Genomic DNA, 22,914 nt, shown 5'->3' with positions numbered 1-22,914 from the left:
TACTGTCCTGTGTGCCTGGAATGCCCTCACCCTCCTGTGTTAGAGGCAGTTTTAGTAATTAAGTAGTAATTAAGAACATAGATTCTGGAGCCAAGCTGCCTGTGTTAAAATCCCAGCTCTGCTACATACTACCTTGTGACCTTGGGCAAGTTATTTAACCTCTCTGTCTGTCCTCATCTATAAAATGGGGATTAATAATAATACCTATTTTATAAGGTATTATGAAGTTTGAGTGAGTCAATATATGTAAAGTGCTTGGAATGGAGCCTGGCACATTCTAAGTACTATGCAAGTATTTGCTGTTGTGTTATTATCTTTACTTTATGAAATTGTATTCATCCCCCATGACCTAGATCAAGAGTCTTCTCTTCTATGAGGTCTTTCCTGACCATCCCTCTTTCCCCCAGATGCATTCCCTTCTCTGAGCCATCCCTGTATCTTAAACATGCACGTATCCTTACACTTACTTGTGCTATATTATAATTGTTTCTTTACTTGCCTGTGCCGTTACTACTCTAAGCTTCTTGAAAGGCTATGTCTTACTGATTTTGTGTCCCCAGCACTTGGCACAGGACCTGGCCTATAGTAAGCCACAATACATTTTTCTTATTAACCGATTGTTAACCGATTGTGCCACTGGAGCTCCCATTTTTCTTAATGCCCAAATGAACTAAACTAAAGCATTGGCGTGGCACATGAAACCTTTCCTGTTCTGCCCCAGTGTGCCTTATCATCTCATCCCTGTGGCTTCTCATTTACATGTGTGCATTCCAGCCACACCCTTCCTTGCTGCTCTTTGTTTAGCTGGGACTATAGGTGCATGCACCACCATGCCCTGGCTAATTTTTTTTTTTTTTTCTATTTTTGGTAGAGATGGGGTCTTGCTCTGCTTAGGCTGGTCTCGAACTCCTGAGCTCAAGCCATCCTCCTGCCTCTGCCTCCCAGAGTGCTAGGATTACAGGCGTGAGCCACTTGCTCTTCGTATAAATTATTCTCTTTTATGTCTCCAGGGCTTTCTTGGACTTAATGATGGTCCCTTTTCCTGGAAAGCCCTTCTGTTTCTTTTTTTTGCAGAGTGAATTCTTACTCATTTGTCAACACATTCAAAAACCACATTCCTTGTAATTCCTAGATTATAAATTCTATGAGTATATGGACCTTGAATATATTTTGTTTACCTCTATGTCCTTAGACCTAACGCAGTGCCTGGCACCTATTAAATGCTCAATAAATATTTCTTAAATAAATGAATGTTGGAATGCTTTCTGGGTCCTTTAGGAGAGTTACTCCTTTCTTCTTTAGTATTCTTTCAGCATTTGGTTCAAATACCTGTCATAGCACTTACCTTACTGTATTGTAATTATCTGATTACCTGTAGTTTTCCCTAATCCACAGTGAACTTCTGAGGCCTGAGACTGCTAAGTATCTTATGTTCTGATTCTTGCTCCAAAATCTAACACAGTGCCTGTTGCACTGTTGATAAGATTTATTGAATAATTAATAGTCATCCTTATTCTGGCATGTCCTTATAGGGTTTTAATAGTAAACTATTATCCAAATATTGTGAAACAACTTTATGCCCAGCACTATGCTAAGTACTACAGGGCAGTGGTTCCCAACCTATTTGACACCAGGGACCGGTTTCATAGAAAATAGGTTTTCCATGGACGGGGTGGGGTGTCACTGCCTCAGCCTTGCCTCTGGCCTGTAGGCCTGGGAGTTGGGGACTGCAGCTATAGGGAACAAAAGAGAAATTTAAGATCATAATATAAGCCCTCATGAGACTTCCTGTAAGGGGATCAAATTATAAGAAATTAATAAATAATGATACAAAATCATATGGGATTCATTACAAAATTGTCATGTAGACAGGGTTTAGAGTTAAGAGAGAACTTAGTGTCTGTTTTAGTGGTCAGAGGCTATGTGGCAGGGTGCCTTAAAAGGAAGGGAAGATTTGGCTAGGTAGAGGGAAGTAGTGGCATATAACCATTCATAAATGGTACTTGTTCTGTTTCCTTTATGCATGCATGATGCATACTTTCATGCATACGGAATGACAAATTAGAAACAGTTCACTTAAATGTGAATTTTGGAGAGTTAGCTAGGTCCACTTTCTGCTGAGTGACTGACTTTCACACACCAGTATCACGTAATGCCAAGAACCTGCTGAATGTTCAAGCTTCAGTTTCCTCATCAGTAACATCAAGAATAACGATACCTAATACTTAACCTGCAGTGTTGTTTTGAGGGCTAAATAAATAAATTCATGTTGGAAGGGCTGAGCATTATGCCTGGCATGTAGTAAAAACTGATTAATAGTTTCCTCTTCTCGTGTACGGAATGGAAGAGGCTTGTGTAGTAAAACTAGAGCTGAGAATTATGATGATGATGATGATGACGAACATAGTAATAGTAATAATTACTACTAACATTTATTGAGCCCATTGCTGTGGACTGGGTATTGTACTTTATTAACTCTTTAATCTTAAATCTTTAAATCTTAATATCAGCTTTATGAAGTGTATGCTTTTATCATTTATAGATGAAGAATCTGTAAAGTATAATAGCTTGCCTGACATCATGCAGCTCTTAGTGGCAGAGCTGGGATTTCAACTAGACAATCTGGGTCCATAGTCTGCCCCTTATAGGGTGAACTTAAAAAAAAAAGTGGAGATTTCTGAATGCGAAGCTGAGGAGGTAAAAAATCTTGGGATATTAGGACCATTGTACTTCTGTTATCAGTATATTACAAGTAATTTTGCCTTAGCCTTATCACATTTGATAACAGTGATACTCAATAGAGCTCATGTAGTGTACATTTAAATGGTAGAGGTTAATTTGGTTAATCTGTTCTCACTCCCTTAAGGGAAAGCGATTTCCTCTGTTGGTTGCAATAAATTTTTTTTTATTAAAAGATCCTAGAATATGGTAATTCTTTTAAGTTCATCACTTCAGAATGTTCTATAAACCTTTCCTTCCTTTGTAGGATTGACTAGCCAATATGTTGTCTCCTGCCCCCACCAGTGGAATGGTGCCCACATTATTGCTTATGAGTGAATCATTTTCCCTAATTGGTTTTGTCAAACCTGATATTTCAGCCATCCACTACTGTAAGACCAGATGGTATATTGAAGAGCACATCTTCTTTCTGGTGGTAAATATTTCACTACTCATTGTAGCTTCTCCATTGATATTTTGTGTCCATTTCTTTTGTTACTCTAAGTAATTTGAAATATCTGTTTGGGGGCCCATATTTAGACAGATATATGGAGACATTTCTTTGATAAATAGGGAATTCTTTTGCTCTTGAATGGACTGCTGTTTTTCGTGTTTCTGCCCTAAAAGCTCAGATCTGAAAACCGTACTGTACTTAGTCCTTGAAGGTAGAAAGAGTTTTGTTCAGTTATACCTACTGTGTACTGAGGATAGCAAGATAAATGAGAAATTGTTCCAGCCTTTGTGTTATTCGTTGTCTAATGGGGAAGACAGCCTTGTTGATAAGTATATGCAGAAAGCATAGATGCGGCGGTAGGAGTCTATGCTGGTTGCAAAGGGACCCAAAGGAAAGTATGGTCAAATGTGGCAGAAGAGAGGCAAGAAAGGCTTCATAAGGCTGGGAGGTGGCTCACGCCTATAATCCTAGCACTTTGAGAGGCTGAGATAGGAGGATCACTTGAGGCCAGGAGTTTGAGACCAGCCTAAACAACATAGTAAGAGCATGTCTCTACAAAAAAATCTAAAAATTAGCTGAGTGTGGTGGCGCACACCTGTAGCCCCAGCTACTCGGGACTTGGGAGGCTGAGGCAGGAGGATCACTTGAGCCCAGGAGTTTGAGGTTGCATTGACCTATAATGACACCACTGCACTCCAGCCCGGGGCAACAGAGTGAGACCTTGTCCCCCCCCCCCAAAAAAAAGAAGCAGGAGAAAGACTTCATAGAGGAGGTGATGCTTGAAGAGAGTTTTAAAAAATAAATGGGTGTTTATCAGGTGAATGAGGCAAAAAACCAAAAAGAGCATGCTAGGCAAAGTGTATAAAATTAAAAAGGGTGCGTTTCATTCAGGAAGCTACAAATAGTTTGGTATATCTGGAGCAAATGATGAGACCAAAAAGGATGTCAGTGGCCAAGTTGTGAAAGGCTTTATGCCATGCTAAAGAATTTGGACTTCTGTACTTCCACATTTTGAAGTAATTTGATGTGGAACCCCTAACGCGATTCCAACAATGTAGAAACAATTGATTAAAAGTCTCTAGTAGAGAGCTGAGCTTGAAAGCAAGACAGGGAAATTCTCAGGTGCCAGGAAGAGAGAGGAAATCCAAACCCAGAGGAAGTGGGAGCTTAAGCTAAATAGTTTCAAGGAATATTGAATTCAGATATAATGCTTAGAGGTTGAGGTTTTAAGGCCAGTATGGGGACAGGAGATAAGGCCTCAGGCTAATGTGATGTCGGGAGCTGGAACTGATCCCCTCACCCTCATGAAGTTGAGAGTCAAGATAGGACTACCTTGTCTGTGAAAAATGAAAAATTCCATCCACTGGTCCAAGGAAGCAGCATGAAGATTGTAATCTTCTCAGGGTCTTAGATGGAAAAAAAGTCGACTATAATAAATCAGAACCACACACTTATTGTCATACATGAATGTATATACAGTCGTCCCTCAGTATCTGTGGGGGACTGGTTCCAGGACCCCCTGCAGATAGCCAAATCCGTGGATGCTCAAGTCCCTTATATAATATGGTGTAGTATTTGTGCATAAATCGTACACATCTTCTTTTATACTTTAAATTATCTCTGGATTACTTACACAGGTTAAGCATTCCTAATCTAAAATGCCCCCAAATCCAAAACCTTTTGATGCTCAAAGGAAATACTCATTAGAGCATTTCTGATTTTGGATTTTCAGATTAGTGGTGCTCAACTGGTAAGTATAATGCAAATATTTCAATATCCAAAACATTTCTGGTCACAAGCATTTCACATAAGGGATATTCAACCTGTAATACCTATTATAGTGTAAATGCTATGTAAATAGTTATATTGTATTGTTTAGGGAATAATGACAAGAAAAAAAGTCTGTACATGTTCACTATAGATGTAACCATCCATATTTTTGAAAAAAATATTTTCATTTTGTGGTTGGTTGACTCCACAGATATGGAACCCACAGATTGAGAGGGCCAACTGTAGTTTAAATTCACATTATCTGCAAAGCCAAAAAAAATTAATGTAATAACTGATATAGAACCAGGAATATCCAAAGACCTTGGCAAAGGCAAATGTGACATTTCCCTGTTAAGACATTTCACATTCTAGGGCACACAGGACTTTCGTGGAAAACAATCCGCTTTAAAGATGAACTCGTGTTCAAAAATTACAGTCTGTTAGAAAATAAATTACCAAGAGGGAGAATGAGCATATATATGTAAGTCATTGATTTTCTACCCCAAGAAACATAGATGAGAACAATCTGAAAGAGACCTTAAATTAAATATGTTTAAAATATCCACAGAGATAAAGAAAGGAATAGAAACCATAAGATAAGAACAGGGTAGAATGGAAAGAGAACAAGTATGTTTAGAGGAAAAAGCAAAAACAGAACTTGTCCAATGAAAAAATATTATTTGTTAAAGCAGAAACACATTGAACAGGTTGAAAATAGACAAGCCATAGCTAAAGAGAGAAATAGTGAATTGGAAGCTACATCTGAGGAATTCATTTAGAATATATCACAGAGAAATAAAAAGAAGAGAAATATGAAAGAAAAAAGACATAAAGGAGAGACAAACCATTTAATAGAGGTTTCTGAAGTAGAGGCTTGTAAAGAGAGTACTGGTTTCATTGAATATAAATCTTAAAGATTGTGAAGGTGTATACTAAAATGATAGGAATATAATGTGTAACTGTCAAACCATAAAGAAACAAAGATTAAAGAAAACTCACTGTTAAATAGATGATAAGGAGAAAAAAAAGTAAAGAGAAAATATGTCCAGTTATCAGTAATCATAATAAATACAAATGGATTAAACATTACTATTAAAACAGAGAAATTCTCAGGTTGGATAGGGTGGGGGGAGCAAGATAAAACAGCCATAGACTATGTAAAGCATGACGACCCAGAAAAGTTGAAAGTAAAGGGATGGAAGACAATATATAAAACAATCAAACAAACTGTCATAGGCAGGAATTCACTGAAGCAATGTTTATAACAGGGAAAGTATGGGGGAAAGAAACTAAATATCCATTAGGGGACTAGATTTCAAAGTTATAAGATGTTTGTATATAACAGATCATAGAAAAGGTCTTTGTCTCAATTTTGAGTAAGGCCCCTAAAGTTTGAGAACAAAAGCAGTAGGTATCAAATGATATTCCCAAATGAGGTTCTAGACCCTCTGCACAGAACCTGTGAAGGCAATACATGAAGACTAGTTTTGGAATCCTGATCCCATCACTTAACAGAGGTTATAAAGAAGGTTGGGGTTAACTCTGGATGAGATGAGGGTGTCGTGGTATTTTCATTTGGAGAACTTGACTTCAGTTCCTGGAGTTGGTGGACAGAGATCAGACCTGTGCTTGGGAAAGTCTAAAGGCAGAGAGTGGCTGACTGATGCCAGAGGGAGAAGTGACTGCACGGGGAAGGCTGTTACCCTCAGGATTTTTTAGGACAAAGATGTGGGCAATTGCGGGAGGGAATACTGTCTGGCCTAGAGTTGAATGAAAGTGGGTGGGTTCCTAAGCATCCCTGGAAAGACAATGGGATCCCTACAGAGTCTGTGGGAGGTGAGTTGCCAAAAACTGGGGACCAGAGCAGAATTTGCAAGCAACTGGCTGTAGGAGGCATTGCCCACGTTATGAGAACTGCAGGCAGGAACTCAACAGTTGAAGCTCTCCAAGGAACTGTAAAAATACCCTATAAGAGAAAAAGAAAGAATCAGCTTTAAATATCTGCCAAGTCCAGGGAGCACCAAAACCTGATTAGCATAGTATCACAAGCAGAAAGTAGGGCTCTTCCTTTCCTTTTCCTTTCCTCCTTTTCCTAGCTTTGAACCTGGAAGGGTCAGAAACCAAAGCAAACATGCAGACTGGAGAGGAGTAGAAGCAAAGATGGGGAAGTAGGGAAGTCACACATACCTTCTCCCACCATGGGTGTCTAGGCTGGAAGCAAACCCCAGCCAACGAAGGGAGACAAGACTTCTTTTGGTAGCTTTTTATGAAACTATCATATAGACAATACATATGGAAAAGTGCACAAATTGTTAATGTACATCGTGAGGAATTTTCATGACGACGACTAATACACCAGCATCCAGATCGAGGAACAATGTTACCAGAAACCCAGAAGCCTCCTATACCACCTTCTCATGCCTCACTGTGCCCACCTCCCCAGGCTAATAACAATCCAAGACAAGATTTTTGTGTGTGATTATAAAAGCAACTTTATTTTTTGTTTCCAGTTTACTTTTTAGGAAGTTCTTAGTTGAAGTAATTTCAAAGCTGCAACACAGTACAAAGAACTTTCCTCTCCCCTTTACCCAGATTCCTTAATTGTTAATATTTTACACTTAATGGAAAGATGCACACCAAATACAAGATGGTACACATACATAGTTTCTTTTAGGAAGGGAAGGAGGCCAATGAGTCTGGTAAAGGGTGTAAAGGGACTTAAACTTTATAATGTTTTATTATTTTATGTGATGGCAAAATGTTAACTTGTTTTTCATTATAGGTAGTGGGTTATTCTCTGTACCTTTCTCTGTGTTTGACATTTTAAAAAATTCTTTGGGCCGGGCGCGGTGGCTCATGCCTGTAATCCTAGCACTCTGGGAGGCCGAGGCGGGTGGATTGTTCGAGGTCAGGAGTTCGAGATCAGCCTGAGCAACAGCGAGACCTCCGTCTCTACTAAAAATAGAAAGAAATTATATGGCCAACTAAAAATCTATATAAAAAAAATTAGCTGGGCATAGTGGCGCATGCCTGTAGTCCCAGCTACTCGGGAGGCTGAGGCAGGAGGATTGCTTGAGCCCAGGAGTTTGAGGTTGCTGTGAGCTAGGCTGATGCCACGGCACTCATTCTAGCCTGGGCAACAAAGCGAGACTCTGTCTCAAAAAAAAAATAAAAATAAAAATAAATAAAAAATAAAAAATTCTTTGAACAAGAGAGAGAGTGCATTTTATCCTCTAGGACAGGGTCCCCAAACTATGGTGAGTTATATAATTATTTCATTATATATTACAATGTAATAATAGAAATAAAATGCACAATAAATATAATGTGCTTGAATCATTCTGAAACCATGCCCCTCTCTCCCCTGTCCGTGGAAAAATTGTTTTCCATGAAAACGGTCCCTGGTGCCAAAAAGTTTGTGGACCACTGCTCTAGGAAGAGCAAAACTTTTGAAGTGTGTTTTTAATTGTTGAAATAAACATGTCTTTATGACTTCTCTCTCTCTGTTCTTGCCGGTGAATTAAGACACTTTTAAGTAAGCTATAGGGTTGATTCTCCTCAGCATCATTTTTCTTTTCTTCTCATCCTTATTGCTTCTCCCTCCTAAGTGCCCAGTGGTGTCTGATATGGTAAGATTAAAACTTGCACTTTTCCTAATAGATGCACCTCTCTTCCTGATTTGCAGCAAGCAGAACCTGCTTTTAAGCAATTACCCATCATTTGGGGCCATCAGGCACACTGTGCTTTGGTTCAGGTCATAATCAATAATTCATATGCCAGTAGGAGCCCCATTAGCTCAGGTGAAGCCAGATGTCTTTCTAATGAAAATGTTCCATTTTCCAAATGACTTTTCTTTTTCCCAGAGAGTTGTGGTTATAGAAGACCTAAAAAGATGGAAAGCTATGTTGGAGCTTCCTGATCAAAGCAAAGAGAATCTAGTGGAAGCCTTACGAGAATTAAAGAAGAAAATACCCTCCAGGGAAGTGTTAAAATCAACAAGGATAGGTATGTTTCCTTCTTAATTTTATGACAAGTGCTTATATTTTGTCTTCTTCCTTCTTTCATTCCTCCCTCCCTCAAGTAGGAAGTTATCTGCTGTATCAGTGCTTTTCAAACTATCTCTGATAAAGGACCATTTAAAAAAATTCTCCCTTGGTTTCAGGCCAATACTTTTGTAATATGTAATAAAAATTACCAGAAAAATGATATTAAAATACAAAAAATACAAACCCTAATTTTTAAAATTAGATTCAACAGATGTAGAATTACTCCTTGTCAAATTGCTGTAAAAGTTTCTAAATGCTTACATTCAATTTCTGTACTTACCTCATGGACTGGTAACTGGCAGTGATCTATGGATAACATTTTGAGTGTGCAAATAAAAACATAAAGAACGTTCTGGGTACCATTCTGATCTATACAAGGTATATGCTGGCACAAAGGACAGAGAAATCATTGACATCTATGGACTCAAGAAAAGGCTTCATGGAGGAAGTGACATTCAGTTACATCTTGAAAGAGATTTGGCTTTTCTGTCTTGAGTAGAAATATCCTGCAAAGCCTGGTTTATAAATGATAGCAATATTTACCGCTGCATCATTTATTATAGCTTAGGAGATATTTAAAAGGTAAAGCAGGGACTATGTTGCATTGCCACTTTAGTACAGTATACAACTGTGAATAATATGCAAGGGAGGGCCAACATGTGTTCCTCAAGCTGCTCCCAGCTCCCCAGGGAGTCCGGGGCAGTCGTTCACAGCTGCTGTTCTTGCCCTCACTAGTGCAGCCATTGCCTTGTCTGCCTCCCCTTGACCTCTTGTTCATGAGAAGCCGGAGAGAGAGCAGCTTCAGACTGGCACTAACAGCTGGGAAGAGCTGTATGAAATCCCTGGAGGGTCCCCCAAGAGTCTTTGAGTTGCACCCCTGTAATATAAACCAGAATCTGAGAAAATTAGATGCTTAAAGAACATAAAACCCTATCATTGTAGCCAAGGAGATTCTCCCATCTGCTGCTGGATTTTCTGTCTTTATAGGTCGTGGTCACTAGAGGGCAATAAGACCATTCATATGAGCAGATAAAGTATTTCCACCAGTAGAGGGTACTAGTGATTAATATTTTATGACATGTATATATGTGTATGTATATGTTCATATTTAGGCATACTCCACAAATACCATATATGAACAGATCTTAAATATCAACATAGTAGGCTGGAATTGTCCTCCAAATGCAAAACAGATGATAATTTTCAAAAAGTCATTTCCATTTGGCCTTTGAGTACAGTTGTAAGCGTGCTTTCAAGAATGGGTGTGTCTAATGTTCAGAGATTTCAATTCAAGGATTATAGTGAGACCACAAAAACAGGGTTTGACTTAGGAGGAACTGGAAACCATCCAACTTTTAAGTCCTGATTCTACCCCAAGCCTCCCCTAAAAACCTGAGTTTGTATGGAATATAGCAGTTTCTCGGTTCCTTTATAGTTACGTCAGTTGCTATGTTGAAGATTTCATTTGGATCATTGCCCAGGGGTGTTTACATTCTTCAACCTTTAGCCTTCCTGCCTGGCCCTATCCTGTGGCTTATAAAGGACAAATATTTACTGAATACCTTCTTTGTGCTGGTAACTGTGGAGGCATAATAATAAAGGAGACAGGTATCATCCTGCCTGAAGTCTAATGGAAAGAGTCAGTTTAACAAGACTATCATACAATATGATGAGTGCTCTGATGATGGGGAGAAGTTAGCCAGGTGAGTATACATGTTGGGAGTAGAGGAGAAGGTGTTGAAGAATATGTCTGGCAGTGGTACATCACGTGAGCTATACAGAGGGCAGAGGTGGGAGAGAAAATAGTGCATTCCAGAAACTAAAAGAGGTTTGGTGTGTTTGAAATGTAATGTGCTGGAGAGAGTGTGACAAGAAGTGCAGCTGAAGAGACAGTCTGGACCAGATGGAGTAGGCTCTTTGTAAGCCATTCAGAACTGTTTGATTTTGGCATGTGTATTAGTTATCTATCACTGTGTAAAAATTACTGTGAAATTTAGCTGCTTCAGACAATATTTATTATATCACACAGTTTTTCTAATTCAGGAATCCCAAAGCAGCTTATCTGTGTGGTTCTGGCTTGTGGTCTCTTATGAGGTTGCAGTCATCTGAAGGCTTGACCAGGCTGGAGGATCTGCTTCCAGCATGACTCACTCACAGGATTGCCGGCAGGGGCAGGAGGCCTCAGTTCCTCATCTGTGGGCCTCTCCTTAGGGATGCTCATGACATGGCAGCTGGCTTTCTCCAGAACAGCTGACCCAGGAAAGAACAAGAAAGTGAGAGCACAACCAAGACGGAAACCACAGTGTCTTTTATAACCTAATCTTGGAGTGACACGCCATCAGTTCTGTCATATTCTGCTGGTCACACAGACCAACTGTGGTGTAATTAGGAAGGCGACTACATAAGGTTGTGAATACCAGGAGGTGAGAATCATTGGGGGTTTTCTTGCAGACTGGCTACCATAGCATGTATTTCTTTTTATTTATCCTGAATATGTTATATTTCCTGGACCTGCAAGTTCATGTCCATTTGTTGAAAATTTACAGCCATTGTTCTTCAAAAGTGCCTCTCTTTCATTCTCTCTATTCCCTCCTTCTGAGATTCTATAATTAAAAGTATGTTAGGCTGGGCATGGTGGCTCATGCCTGTAATCCTAGCACTTGGGGAGGCCGAGGTCGGAGGATTGCTTGAGGACAAGAGTTCAAGACCAGCCTGGGCAACATTGTAAGACTTCATCTCTACAAAGATAAAAGAATTAACCAGGCATGGTGGTACGCATGTTGTCCCAACTACTCAGGTGGGATTGCCTGAGCCCAGGCGTTCGAGGTTGAGGTGAGCTATGAGTTCAAGGTTGAGTGTGCCATACCACTGCGCTCTAGCCTGAGCAACAGAGTGAGACCCTGTCTCAAAAAAAAAAAAAGTATATTGTATATCAGCTTTCTGTTTTCCATATCCCTTAGCTTGTCTGTTATATTTTTTATCTTCTTGTTTGTCTCAGCATTCTGGGTAACTTCTTTAGATATATATCTTACAAGTCATTGATTCTCTCTTTAACTGACTCTAATCTACTATTTATCACATTCGTTTTTTATTTCAAAAATTGTTTTTCATTTTTACATGTTTCCTTTATCCCTGAGATGTCTCTTATGAATGTTATTTTTACATTCTTGTGATTGTACCTTTTATTTCTTTAAACATTTAATATATAGCTCTTCTGTATTCATCTAACTATTCCAATATTTATGGTTCTTGGGGATTTAAATCTGTTGTTTATTGTTTCTGCTGACTCTCATGGTGCTTGCCTTCCCATGTGCTTGTTGGTTTTTAATTGTGAGCTCATTATTGTATTTCAATCTATAGGAATTCTGTGGGGCTGAATTGGAGACGCTTCTCTCTAAAGGATATTAGTTTCTTTTGTTTCTGCCAATAGTCAGGGGTCACCTCTGACCCGGAATATTTAGCACACTTCTCAAGGATCCCACCTCAGTATGAGAGTCCCACGATTGGCTCTCCCACTTCACTGCTGGCCCAAAGCTAAGTATTTCAGCAGTATCGCCATTTATATCAGCCCTTAGGATAACTCCACCCCTTTCCTGATCCTATCCTTCTAGCCTCTGCTAACTTTTTTGTTGATGGGAATGAGGTGGCCTTTATCCAGGATCTAGTTGCACTGCAGTGAAAGGATAGCTCTAGTCTACCATAAAGCCTGAGAGTTTGCTCTTTATCTTAAAGATAATAGGATTATTACTGAAGTGTTTTGAATAGAGAAGTGACATATTCAGATTTTGATTTTAGAAAAATCTGTCTGGTTGCCGTGTGGGACAGAAGCAAACCTAGACGGAGGAAGCCCAGTTAGGAAGTTACTAAAACATCTGGATAAGAAATGAGGGTGGCCTGGATGGGGTGGTAGTCATGGACATAGAGAAATGTAGTTGGAATCTAGAGACTTACATGTAATAAAATCCAAAGGACTTAGAGATGGATTGATTAGATGTTGGGAATGAAGACGAAGCAGTGAAGGCTGAGTCCTTGGTTTCTGATATGGGCACATAGGTGGATGGCAATACCACTCAGTAAGTCAAGGAATAGCAGGTTTGGAGGTGGAGGGAATAATAAGTTCAGTTTTAGACTTATCGTGTTTGACATACTGTGAAATATCCCAGAGGAAATGTCCAACCGTATACTGGATGCACAGGGGTGAAGCTAAGGAAAAATTGTAAATGTATACTTGGGAGTTATTATCAGCATGTAGCTAGGAATTAAGGTGGTGGGAATAGATAAGCTTGCCCCGGGAGAACATATAAGCAAAGCAAAGAGCCAAGTCCCAAATCCTGAAGCACACCAATATTTAAGGGACTTTTAGAAGGAGACTGAGAAGATGTGACCAGAGAAACAGAAGAGAATGCTGGCCGGGCGCTGTGGCTCACGCCTGTAATCCTAGCCCTCTGGGAGGCCGAGGCGGGTGGATCACTCGAGGTCAGGAGTTCGAGACCAGCCTGAGCGAGACCTCGTCTCTACTAAAAATAGAAATAAAAATTATCTGGGCAACTAAAAATATATATAGAAAAAATTAGCCGGGCATGGTGGCACATGCCTGTAGTCCCAGCTACTCGGGAGGCTGAGGCAGTAGGATCGCTTAAGCCCAGGAGTTTGAGGTTGCTGTGAGCTAGGCTGACGCCACGGCACTCACTCTAGCCTGGGCAACAAAGTGAGACTCTGTCTCAAAAAAAAAAAAAAAAGAAGAGAATGCTGTCATGGAAGGCAAAAGAAAGTATTTCTAGGAGGGGATTGGTTGGCAGTGCCCATTATTGTTAAAAGGCCAAATAAGTGATGTCTAAAAATTGCACATTGGATTTTACAAAATAAAGTCATTAATGATCTTGGTTAGGAGAGTTTCAAAGGCAAGGTCAGAGGCAGAAGCTTGAGTGAGGAGGATGTATGTAAATGAAACTGTGAAAACAGAATTCTTTCAAGAAGTTTGGTATTAAAAGAAAAGAGAGATGGCAATATCAGAAAGAGAATGTGGGATTGAAGAAAGTTTTGGTTTTTAAGATAGGAGAGGATCTTAATATGTTGAACACTAATGCCAGGGAGCCAGTAGAGTGAGAGAAGTTAACATAGAAGAAAGACAACAGGGTGAGCTCCCTAAATTGTTAAAACTGATGAGCAAGATGAGGATTAGCAAGAACTTTGGATCATCATTTGATCTGTGTTTTATAGACTCTAGAATCATACATTCATTCATTCATTTAACACATACTGAACACCTTTTGTGTACCATGCCTTATGCTAAATGCTAGAGAATAATGCGTGGTTCATGTTTTTAAAGTACATACGTTCTCTCTGAAGAAATAGGCATATAGGTGTATAATTATGATTGATGTGTGGAAATGCTAAAATCAAGGGATGTACAAAGGTCTGTGGAAATATAGGGGAGACAGTGACTACTTCTGCTTGGGTAAATTGGGCAGGGTTTTCATAGAGGAGATGGAATTTTGCTAGGTCCGTTTCATTGCAGGAAGAGGCATTGTAAAGGAATGGAGGCTTGTAAATCCTGAGAACAGCATGCTAGAATCTAGGATGCACGGCTAGGATGAGCAAGAGTGGATAGAGATGGGGTCTGATTATAAAGAAACTTTAATGCTGGCCAGTGGGATCTGTACTTTATCCCAGATGCCAATGTTTTCAAAGATGTATTTCTTAGAACTTTCGTCCAGTGAGGTATTACTTGAAGAAAATGTTCTGGGTTCAAATAACCTTGGAAAATGCTGCATTACTGTTTTCTCTCCCTTAGAGGTTTTCAGTATACTTTCTCAAATAATAGGCTAGGAGAAATCCCATGAGAAAGAAACCTATTTAATTTTGTTTTATGCAGGGTTTCCCAAGGAACTCTTTTGGGGGTTGGGGGATGATATCTATTAGCAACCTATGAGCTTTGGAAAAAAACTGTCATTGCAGCTAATATTTATTGAACACCTGCCATGTGCCGGGCAAGGTTCTGGATGTCTGTGATCAAAACAGACAAAAATCCCTACCCTTGTGAAGCTTCCATTCTAGGGAGAAGACAGACAATAAAGAAGAAACATAATAAGTAAATTGTATAGTTATGTTAGAAGATGATGGTGTTATGGACTAGAGAAAAAGTCTAGCAGGTTAAGGGGAGTGGGGAATGTGGAGGGGGTGGGCAGGAGTAGGTCTCATTGGGAGAGTGACCCTGGAGCAGAAACTTGAAGCTTCAAGTTGAGGACATGAGCCACGAGGACACGGTATGGCTATAGTCACTGCGGTGAAACATGATGAAGGCATAGAGGACTGAGAAAGTGGGCAGGAGAAACCGTTCCTTACAAAGACGTCATCAGGGAGAGTGGACTGGACTTAGCAAGGATTGTCTGTGGAGGGGAGGGAGAGTGAGGGTGCCCTTGTGCCTCTCACTGTGTTGCCACCCTCATCCTGTCCACTGGCTCTTTCTTTCTGTCTCCAGACACACACAGATCTTCCCCTTTAATTGTCTTTTGCCACCTTTTCTAGACACCTTATTTCTCTTCTTCCTTTTGTAGCCAAATTCCTTTGAAAATGGTGGCTACTTGCAACTCCCATTTCTGGCCCACCCAATCCTTCGTGAAAATCATTCCAAGCTGGCTTCTCCCGCAACCACTGTTCTCACAGGGCAGGTGTGATTTCATTCTGTCCAAATCCAATGGTCTTATCTCCGTTCTCATCTTCCCAGACTGGGAATTGGAGACCATTGATTTCTTTCTTTTCGGTTGATAAAAATGACACTGAACTAATTGTCAATTCTGTATCTATGGCCCTTATCTTAGTTTGTAATTATTTATTTAATTCTTTACTTCTTTATTTTGTATTTGCTAGGCAGTAACTCCATGCCAGCAGGCCCATGCTATTTTATTCACCAGTGTATTTCAAGCATCAGTGTGGCATACAGCAGGAGCTCGGGATATAGTTCTCTCATGACAAGGCCGAACAGGATTTTCTCTGTGGCTCTTCTGGCCTTCTACATCCCTGTTTCTTGCCTTTTTATGTTTCTTCAGTCAGTCCCTGTCCCCTCTCCCCTAACAGAGGGTATTTCTCCATAAGGCTCAGCTCTCAGTCTTTTGCTGCTGCTGTGGAGCACTCAGCCAGAGAGCTCGTCCACTTCTCCAGCTCAGCTGAGGCCTCAATTCAGATGCCTCTTGGATATGCATCTCCCGACCTGATCCATTTTTGAATCTTAGATTGTTAGAAAGGTTGTTCTAATTTACATTCTTGCTATTGTCTTAAACTCTTATTAATTTAAGAGGTAAAAATAACAGCTTGTTTTCATTTGCTACATAGAATGAATTGTTTCTCCATGTGTTTGCTGGCGCTTTGTCCCTTCTTCTTTTGTAAATTGGCTGTTGGTGTTCTTTGTCCATTTACTGTTGAGATCTTCTAATTTTTCTTATATATTTCTATGAGTCTTATATATGTCAATGTCATAACTCTTTTAAATCCATTTAGCTGCCGCAACCTATAAACAAGGAAACTGAGATCCAGAGAGGTGCAGTGACTTATCCAGGGCCACCTAGTGAGTTAGCAGCAGAGATGTAATGAGAACCCTGGTCTCTTGGGGCAGTGTTCCTTCCTGGTTAACAGCCTGCCATTGTGCCCTGCACCCCAGCCATATGGGCCTTTATTTTATTGGACAATCTCTATGGGTTCTGCCATCTACTCAGACTTACCTCTTTTAAATCAGAATTTAGTGCCTTTTCTTGTATACCTCAAATGGGCGTTTTCTGCTAGTATTTCCGTTTGAGTCAATGTCCCTAGCATTTTGCTCTGACATAAACCCTCTTTAGGTGGAAATGTCCAGCAGGAAGTTAGAAATGTGGGATTGAAGCTCAGATGAGAAATTCAGACTATAAATACATATTTGGAAGTCATTTTCCAGGAAGCTTTTACTTAAAATTACCTAAGTGGATGGATTCTCTGAGTAAAAGGAAAGATGAAAGGGCTGAAGGATTGAATCTGGGAGGAAGTCCATGGTGGGGAAGTGGGAGGAGGTAGCAGAGCCAGTGAAGGAGCTGAGGGGTGTGGTTAGAGAGGAAGAGAGCCCAGGCAGCACGGTGATGTGCAGGCCACAGACGAGTGTTCCCAGAGGCATGGAAAATGAGCGGCCTCAGTGTTCTCAAGTGGTCTGGGAAGCTGAGGGAAACTAGGAAAGATCCTTTGAACCCGGCAGTTATAGGGCCTCCGGGTGCATTGGCACACGCCTGTAGTCCCAACTACTTGGGAGGCTGAGGCTGGGGGGATTGTTTGAGTCCAGGAATTCTGGGCCATAATGTGTTATGCTGATCGGGTGTCTGAACTAAGTTTGGCATCAATATGGTGACCTCCCAGGAGCAGGGAACCATCAGGTTGCCTAGGGAGGGGTGAGCCAGCCCAGGTTGGAAATGGTACAAGTCAACTCTCTGGCTGATCAGTAGTGGGAATGCACCCGTGAACAGCCGCTGCACTCTAGCCTGGGCAACATAGCAAGACCCTGTGTCTAAAAAAATAATAAAAATAAAGGAAAGCCGTGGGTGAGGGGTATCAGATAAACAGCTGATGAAGCAGTAGAGTTAGGCCTTGCACTCACCGTGGTGAGCAGGCATGCTTCACTTTTGCTATACTGTATATGTGAATATTCTGGGGAAAGATTTTTGCCAGTCACACTGATCTGATTTCAGAAATGACTTATTTTCATTTATGATTGATCAGCAACAATAACAAAACCCCAGTACTTGCCAAGTACTTTCACATCCGTGACCCCATTTGATCCATATAACAATTCTGTAAAGTAAGTGTAAATAAGGTGTCTAGAAAAGGTGGCAAAAGACAATTAAAGGGGAAAATTGAGGCTTGGAGAGTTGAAGGTAACTTGCCCCAGATTAGGCAACCAAATAAGTGACAAAGCTAAGATGTTCTTATACCATGTCATGCCACCTCCTGAATCCTAAAGATGCATAAAAGGCTAAAAATGAGGTGTTGGCAGGGCTACATTCCTTTCTGGAGGTTCTAGGGGGCAGTCGCTTGCCTTGCCTTCGCCAGTTTTAGAAGGCATCTGTGTTCCTTGGCTTGTGTTCCCTTTCTCCATCTTTATAACTAGCAATGGTAGGTCGAATTCTTCTCATATCTCATCTCTCTGACTCACCTTTCTGCCTCTTCTTCCCCTTTTAAGGGCTCATGTGATTAGATTGTGCCCACCTGGAAAATCCAGGCTAATCTCCCCTGGAGAGTCCTCTGTTCTTTTGGCCCTCCTTGGGGTTCCCCCTTCAATGCTATCTCAGGACCTATATTGCTTTCGTGCATTTGTTTGTTTAGGTGTCAGCTCCTATACCTAGACCTACCTGGAGCTCCTTGAGTGCAGGGCCATGTCTTGCTCAACTTCCTATCCCAATGACTAGGGTCTGGTACATACTGAGTATTTGGAAATATCTGATAAATGAGCAAAAGACTGCTTCCCGTAGGGAATTTGTCTTAGCAATGTGCTGGGATGCAGAAACCTCCTAACTTTAAACCCGGGGGACTTGGCCTTGGTCATAAGAACAGCCAGTGGCACTGCTTACTTTAAAACATAAACTTCATGGAGCAAATAATGACTTTTTGCAGATCATTAACTTCCTTGTTATAGCTACTGACCAACTTGTGACCTTGGGGAGAGGTCATGGAGCCTCATTTTTTTTCCATCCGAATCAGGAGGCACTAGGACTGTCTGATCACCAGAGGCAATAGCAGAGGGTTAAAGCATGGGCTTTGCACCCAGACTGCCTGTGTTTGAAACTTGGCCCTGCTTCTTGCTGTGTTTCGAAAGTTACTTAACCTCTCGGTACCTCATGCCCTTTATCTGTAAGATGGTGAATTATAGCGCCTACTTCACAGGATTGCTCTGAGGTTTAAATGAGTTATGTAAAGTGTTTAGCACAGTGGCTGTCATTATTAATGTTACCATGAAATTCCCTTTGTGGTCTAAAATTTACGATACGATTCTGTGTTTTTTTCTGGAAGAGGGTTCTCCAGATTCCCTCTCTTCTCTTTTCCTGCCCCAGACTGGAGTGCCTTTCTCGCTGTCAGTCTTCTTCTTTCCTCCCTCTTGCTGACAAGTCTTGCATCCCTCCCCCCCCCCCTTACGGCCCTACCCCTCCTGGCCTGGTTTCCCTGTTGTCGGCAGAGCCCCCTGACCAGTCTGGGTGTGGCTCTTGTGGAGCATCTGTGGGATGTACTGCCCCCTGCAGGCCAAAGGCACCCTCAGGTCCGCTGCCCTGACCTGAGAGTTGAAGCTTTCTGTCCTTTGGCGATTTAGGACTACCAAGAAGGTGAACTACATTATCCCAACAGAGCCTTATCAAGTGCTTCCTGTGTGCCAGTCCCCAATAACAGAGAAGTGTAGAGTGTTAGGGGTTACGTATCTCCAGTGTCTGCACTGGAGTCAGGCTGCTTGTGTTCCAACCCTGGCTTCCACATTTGTTAGCTGTGAGATCTTGGGCAAGTTACTTCGTGGGGCTTCAGTTTCTCATTCGTAAGAAGAGAGAAAATAATAGTATTTAATTCATTGTTTAGTTATAAAAATTAAATGAGATAATTCATATAAAGCCTGGAGTGGTAAGTAGGAAGAATTCTCAGCAATGAATAAGAATTAGAAACTGTTCATTTCCCAGCACCTTTGGATTCAATTCTTTACAGCACAGTTCCATTACTTTGTTTGCAGTTGTGTGATTTTCCCAATCAACTCTATCCATTCAAATGTTAGTACAAAACCAATTTGAAAGCTAAATGTAAATAGTTTTTTTATTTCACTTTTTGATTCAGTTCAGTAAACATTTATCGACTGTCTCGTCTGTGCTAAGTACCATGGTAGGGGCTGGGAATAGGAACTTGGAGTAAGGTACATGTTCTGCCCTCAATATGTTTGCGGTTTAGAGGAGAAAGTGGACATTTAAATATTATAGGGAAAGGGAACAGTAGGAGCTAAAGCAGGGAAATGTGAGCAGGCCAGACAGCATGACCCAAAACAGAGGCATGCAATCTGCTCTCCGTGGCTAGAAGTTAGTGATGGAGGTAAAGGTGGCAGAGCCGGGGGGTGAGGAGAGGGAGGAAAGAGGACAACATGAGAGGTAAGGCCAGAGAGGTTTCTGGTCATCCAGAGCTTTGATGCTATCTTAGAAACTAATTTGAGGGCAGTGGAGAGACATTGAAGGATTTTTGGTAAGGGTGTGATGTGATCAAATTGTGTTTTGAAAAGGTCATTTGACTTCAGTATAGGGGATGAATTCGAGAGGGCTAGAATAGGGACAGAGATTGGTTAGTAAACTACTGCAGTAGACCCGTGGAGAGATGATGAGGACTTGCATCCAGACAGTGAGAATGGAGAGGGAGTGGAGGAGGAAGAGGAAAAGACAGAGGGAATGGTAAGAAAGTAGATCTGTATGACTTGAAATGACTGAATGAACATAAGGTGAGAGAGACAGTGGAGCCTAAAATGATGGGTGGGTGGGTGGTGGTGCCATTGTGTGACAAGAAATGTTGACTTAGAGGTGCTGGCAGAATGAGCAGATGAGGGTGTCCAGTAGGTAGGGGACTGGGTATTTGGGTCTTGTGCTCAGTGGGGACCTTTGGCTAGAGATACATAGTTGGGAGTCATCTGCTTGCAGGTGGTAGTTGGATCACAGGAGTGGGTGAGTTACTCGGGGAAGGCAGGTGGAGAAAGAGAAGAGGCCAAGGACTACACCCCAGCTGGGGTTCATAGCTAATTAGAGATGGGGTGAAGGATAGAGAAGAGGAGAACCAGTAACAGGTGGTGTCTCAAAAAGCAGTGGGAAAGAATATTTGAGAAGAAAGAAGGCAACAGTGTCAGATGCCACAGAGAGATCAAGGAATGTCAGGACAGAGAAGGTCCACTGGACTCAACAAGCCGAAGGACTCTCTGAGGGATCTCATCTTCATTTCTCATGCTTAACGCGGGGTCGGCAGTGCCTTTCTTGGAGAGAGAAAAGGACAAGGTGAGGATCACGTGAAGGGAAGGACCTCTGTTCTGAAGAAATCTGAATGCACCTCTATTATAGCACCGCGTGGGCTGTTAGGACTGTGCATGTTGAGCCGATGCACTAGACTGTGAGCTGAACCGCACAGACACTCACAGTTCCACTGCTTAGAGGAGGCCTCCATTAATAATTTTATTATAAGTTCTTTAAGGGTTTTCTTTCTCTGCATATAAACAAATATGTTGTTTATATGTATACACATATGTAATTTTAAAAACAAATATTGGCTTGTACTGTGCATGCTCTTCTGAGGCCTGCTTTTTTTCACTTGACTGAATAAAGTGATCATCTTTACAGTTACTGCATATAGAAATACAATTTTTAATGGCTGCAAAATAGTCATTGTTTAAATGCACTATAATTTATTTAACAAGTTGGACCCTTAATGATGAGCTTATAGGTTGTTTCTAGCTCTTCTATACCACAAACAATAGTGGAATGAATATTTTTGTACACATATCTTCCTTGCACACTTTGGCAGGGTAAATGTAGGCTAAATTCCAGGGACTGTGTCCTCATCATCTCTGTATCCTCAGCACGAGGCATCAAGTTAGGTGCCCAGTAAAAGTGTTAAAATGCCCTGTTAAAAATGTTAAAAAGTCTCTGAAGTCCTGCAGTATCTTATTTATCTTTGCATTTTTAGTATCTACAGCAATGATCAAGAACACAAAAAAATGTTTGCTGAAAAAATAATTTCAAGGATGTGAAAAACTCTGGCCAGAAAAGGAAGTATCCTGTAGTGATTTCTCTTTTAAGTAATGTGTGTTTCAAAAGCATTTCATAAGCATTGCCAGCTAGGAAACACCTTTAGACATTTCTACACTTGATCTTGGCCAAAGGTCCAAGAAGCAATACATTTAGACATTTCTAATGAGTACTCTGCATTCCTCTTTCTCCTCCTGCTTGTGATGAGTATTGATTTACTCCTTTCCCTGGTCCATAAAAAGGCTAGATAAAAATTCTTGATAAATAATTCATTAGAGTAAAATGTTAGAGACTTTTAATATTATGTTATCCTTGTCTTCCCTTCAAAGTTACATTTCTTTTTCACTTCCAGGATTCTCCTCACAGAACCTTTAAAGCAGAGACAGTTTCTTGTTTAAGCCTTGCATGACTAGTGCCTGCAGAGTACCCAGTGCAAACAGGCCTTCATGCAGTAAATGCGTGGGGAACAAATGAATCAAGCCAGTATTGGGCTATGCAGTTGGCATAATTAGAAAATCTCTAAATGTTTTAACCATTTTCCCAAATTTGAATCCTTTTTCCGCTCCCCTTTGTTCAATGATGCCTTTTTTTATTATATGTTAAATTCTTATTTATTATAGGTTCTATTTCTGAGCTGCTTCCCCTCCCTCCCCCCCCCCCCCCCCCCGCCGCCTCTCAACCTCTAGGAAGCTTCATTTTTTTTATTCCATAGATCTATCTATTTTTTTGGGTGTTGGTTCATATGATTTTAATTATTGTTGCTTTATAATATGTTCTAATATCTTATAAGGCTAGTTGTACCTCATAACTTTTCTTTTTCTTTGAGGAGAAGGAAAGAAGTTTTATTACTTTGTCAGCAAAGGAGGAGGATGGAGACTCCTGTCTGAAATGCCGTCGTCCTCCTAATAAGCAGAAATACAGAGTTTTTAAAGGATGGGTTCTCAGCTTCAGACAATCACTGTTCAACTACAGTTGATGATTCTGATCATCTCATCTCCACTGAAAACAGTCCCGTGACTTCCACCCAGGACCTCCCTCCAGCCGATCTAGGCCGAGCCATCTCCTATAGCACAAATAACAAAAGACTTACCCTGCCCCTCCCAACCACCAGCCTGAGGCAGGGATGCAGGTTTTTGTTAATGGAGTAGAGGATGTTTTAAAGAAA

The 22,914-nt window shown here is 40.9% G+C and overlaps 1 protein-coding gene across 1 annotated transcript in view; it reads left to right on the top strand.

Moving 5' to 3' along the window:
* Positions 1-22,914, top strand: part of TCEANC2 (transcription elongation factor A N-terminal and central domain containing 2) — a 37,630-nt gene that overhangs the window by 3,189 nt on the left and 11,527 nt on the right. Inside the window, exon 3 of the mRNA XM_045547960.1 lies at positions 8,806-8,947. Coding sequence (XP_045403916.1) covers positions 8,806-8,947 — 142 coding nt within the window. The remainder of the gene's footprint in view (positions 1-8,805; positions 8,948-22,914) is intronic.

This window comes from Lemur catta, chromosome 3, assembly GCF_020740605.2.
Source record: "Lemur catta isolate mLemCat1 chromosome 3, mLemCat1.pri, whole genome shotgun sequence".
NCBI classification, from domain to species: Eukaryota; Metazoa; Chordata; class Mammalia; order Primates; family Lemuridae; genus Lemur; species Lemur catta.
This window is presented reverse-complemented; position numbering and strand designations above follow the sequence as displayed.